The 3,232-nt window shown below is 39.9% G+C and overlaps 1 protein-coding gene and 1 non-coding gene across 2 annotated transcripts in view; one reads left to right on the top strand and one right to left on the bottom strand.

Moving 5' to 3' along the window:
* Positions 1–222: 222 nt before the first annotated feature.
* Acadl (acyl-CoA dehydrogenase long chain) overlaps positions 223–3,232 on the bottom strand; it is a 38,109-nt gene continuing 35,099 nt past the window's right edge. The window contains exon 11 of the mRNA XM_005361436.3: positions 223–865. Coding sequence (XP_005361493.1) covers positions 772–865 — 94 coding nt within the window. The 3' untranslated portion in view covers positions 223–771. The remainder of the gene's footprint in view (positions 866–3,232) is intronic.
* Positions 1,096–1,202, top strand: LOC113457697. Its single transcript, XR_003378206.1, has one exon. It is a non-coding gene; the product is annotated as a U6 spliceosomal RNA (small nuclear RNA).

Raw genomic sequence — 3,232 nt, 5'->3', positions numbered from 1 at the left:
CTAGTTTACAAAAGATGCACAATATTTAGTAAATATAAATAAATCACACTGTTGGAAAATAATAGCCTCTGTTTTGATACCTTTGGGGGTTTATGGATGATGAATTACTGAGCTGAACTGGGACAGGATCTGTTGAAAGCCATGTGTCTTAGCTAACAAACCATGCATCTCCACCAGAACACACTCTCCTTTCTCAGTGCCTCATACACGTTCAACACCTGATTTGGTTTAAAGTTTTACTTTATTTGTAATTGATACATAGTTGACTGTGTGTACTATATATGGTACTGTCCGGCCTTTTCTGAATAAAGGGTTCAAGTCATTGTTTAAAAAGCATGGGGTAGGTGGTAAGATGGTATAAACCGATGTTCTAGGGGATTTGGAACAAAAAGTAGCTGAAATGAATTACAATTATTTTCCCTTTTCAAAGTCTGTAAGTATTATTGTTATAAGAATATAATATTATTTCTGCCTCAACTTTAAGAATCACAGTGATTTATGCTCTTCAGAATTTGAAAGACAAGATATTAAGGCTCTCAAGTTAGAAAATTTTCAATATTCACTGTATAAAAGGTTAAGGCTTTTACCGCAAAACTTTAGGCTTTCTGGGTTCAAAAGTTTTATCGTTATCTTTATATTTTATTTCCTTCTCTTTAACAACCATACATAAAAACAGCTTTCCTATTTCCCCCTTTCCAGGTTACATTTTATCTCAAGGGGATCTGAATCCAGATTAGCTGTATAATAGGATTTGGGGATGCAGGCAGATGTCTAGCTGTCACTGACGATCTGTCTCGCGATCAGCTCTCGCATTATTTCGTTGGTACCACCGTAGATCGGCTGAACCCGAGCATCCACGTAAGCTCTAGATAAACGAGAAGATAGTTGAATTGATGTAAACATGGTAGAAATGTTAAGTTCTAGATAACTACTAATTATTTAACTAAGGAACTCTCAGCAGTAAGCGCTCCTTATAACTGGTTTTTCTAGTCCGGCATTCATACTAGGTTGGTATACTAAAAGCCATTAAGATAAGACATGATAATTCAAAACAACACAGGCACACTTACATAATTTTATAAAATTGAGCATATAGTGCTCGCTTTGGCAGCACATATACTAAAATTGGAACAATACAGAGAAGATTAGCACAGCCCCGGCGCAAGGATGATACACAAATCCGTGAAGTGTTTCATATTTTAAACCAGCCTACAAACCACAAACCCAGAGAACTTAGACAACAATGAGGACACTAAGAGAGACTTACATAGATCTAATCTACATGGGAAATAGAAAGTAGAAAAAGACAAGATCTTCTGAGTAAATTGGGAGCATGGAGACCATAGGAGAGGGTTGAAACAGGGAGGGGAGAGACAGGGAGGGGAGCAGAGAAAAATGTAGAGCTCAATAAAAATCAATTAAAAAAATGACCATATATAACAACAACCTGAAAAGTCTATGTTTAAAAATGCGTAGAACATCTTGGTTTCTTATCTTTTAGTCTCACCAGAAAGTTTAAATCAACTGACCTTAAGGATAAAAATAACTTATTTCCAGACATTCCTTTTCATTTTAATCACTACAACCACCACCTGATGCTTTAAGAAATCATTTTCCCCCAAAGTTAACAAGTAGCTTATTCTGGGGGTGACTAGGTCACTCTTGTCTAAGTGGCTGGGCCCACTGGGACACACACAAGCCCATATCCAGGGTTCACTTGTCTCTTGTTCTGCTGCTGCGAAGAAACCCTGACTAGCACAGAGACTGAACTCAGGACCTTGATCGGTGAGAGCTCTGCCACTGAGCCACGTCCCAGCCTTAGCACTCACTTTGGACAGCTATGGTAGCAACCATCTCTTTTCACCCCTTCTCCTTTCCCTGTAACCCTCTGCAATCCAAGGGAATACTTAATACAGCTTTGCAGGCTAAAAAGGAGATTTAGAGAGGCTGATGCATTTGTTAATTAATGATTACCATTTACTGGTGACATAACAGATAACTGTCCGACTGGAACAAGAATGTAGGTGTCTCGCCTCTTTGGCAAGAGAACTCTTATTAGGTCACAGTGCTTTCATTGTCCCAAGCCTGTGGAACTAGTTATTGAGCTCTGGACTTTGCATGGCAGGAACATTAAAGACCTTTCTTTCTCAAATACAAAATTGGGGCTTTAACTATTTAATTTCTAAGACAAAATGTGCATATGACCAACTTTGAGCTCAGACTTTCCCACATCTACTAAGGTACTTTGCAGATAAGTAAGTAGATCCTCATTTAATATTTACCTCCACGATGAACTGCATTATAAAGGAAATTAGGGCGCTCAGCACTTTCTGAGATCTATGAACTCCACTCCCAACCCTGGAAGATTTTGTTGTTGCACTCATATCCTCTGAAGCCTTTTCCTGGCCCGCCTGCCTACCCGAGCAATCCCAATGCTTCAGACAGTTTTGAGCTGGGTTGGGTATTTATTTTCACATTAAGGGAGTTCTACCAAGATATGCAATGACAGACCAGCAGACATTTCATAAGTTACCTATTAAATTTACTAAGATTAACAGAGAAAGGCAGTAGAGAAATGTTTAACTCCAGTTAAGTTTTCTGTCTCAGCTTCTCCACCTACAATAGCTAAGAGATCTTCAAGGGTCTAATGCTAAACCTAAGGAATAAAACTAAAACCAACTCACATGCCAAGACTTTGCTATCTAAAAATCGTAAAACGGAATAACACCTTTTACCTATACAGCCAAGACACAATAACTTATCTATCACTTTTTCCATCCCCCCTACCCCCACACTAATAATGTCACTTAACCTGGGGGAGGTATGAGAATCCCGAGTTGGATGATTTCCTAAATCAAAGTCTGTACACTATAGCCACACATGGTTTAATATGTAATTGGCTTCTTGCTATTATCATTTCCCACATCCTTGGGGGAAAGAAAAGACATCCAGCCTGACTCCCCCCCCCCAAACTCTTGCAGCCAGGATATCCAGCCTGACCCCCACCCCAAACTTCTGCAGCCAGGAAATCCAGGCTGCCCCCCTCAAGCTCCTGCAGCCAGGACGTCCCCACTCCAACCAGCTACCAAACCAATCCTTCCCTCCCTTCAGCTGCTTCTGTCAGGGGATTTTATCACACTAATAAGAAAAGTAAGTAATGCAAGGAGTGTGTGTGTGTGTGTGTGTGTGTGTGTGTGTGTGTGTGTGTGAGAGAGAGAGAGAGAGAGAGAGA

Source organism: Microtus ochrogaster, linkage group LG4, assembly GCF_000317375.1.
Source record: "Microtus ochrogaster isolate Prairie Vole_2 linkage group LG4, MicOch1.0, whole genome shotgun sequence".
Taxonomy (NCBI): Eukaryota; Metazoa; Chordata; class Mammalia; order Rodentia; family Cricetidae; genus Microtus; species Microtus ochrogaster.
This window is presented reverse-complemented; position numbering and strand designations above follow the sequence as displayed.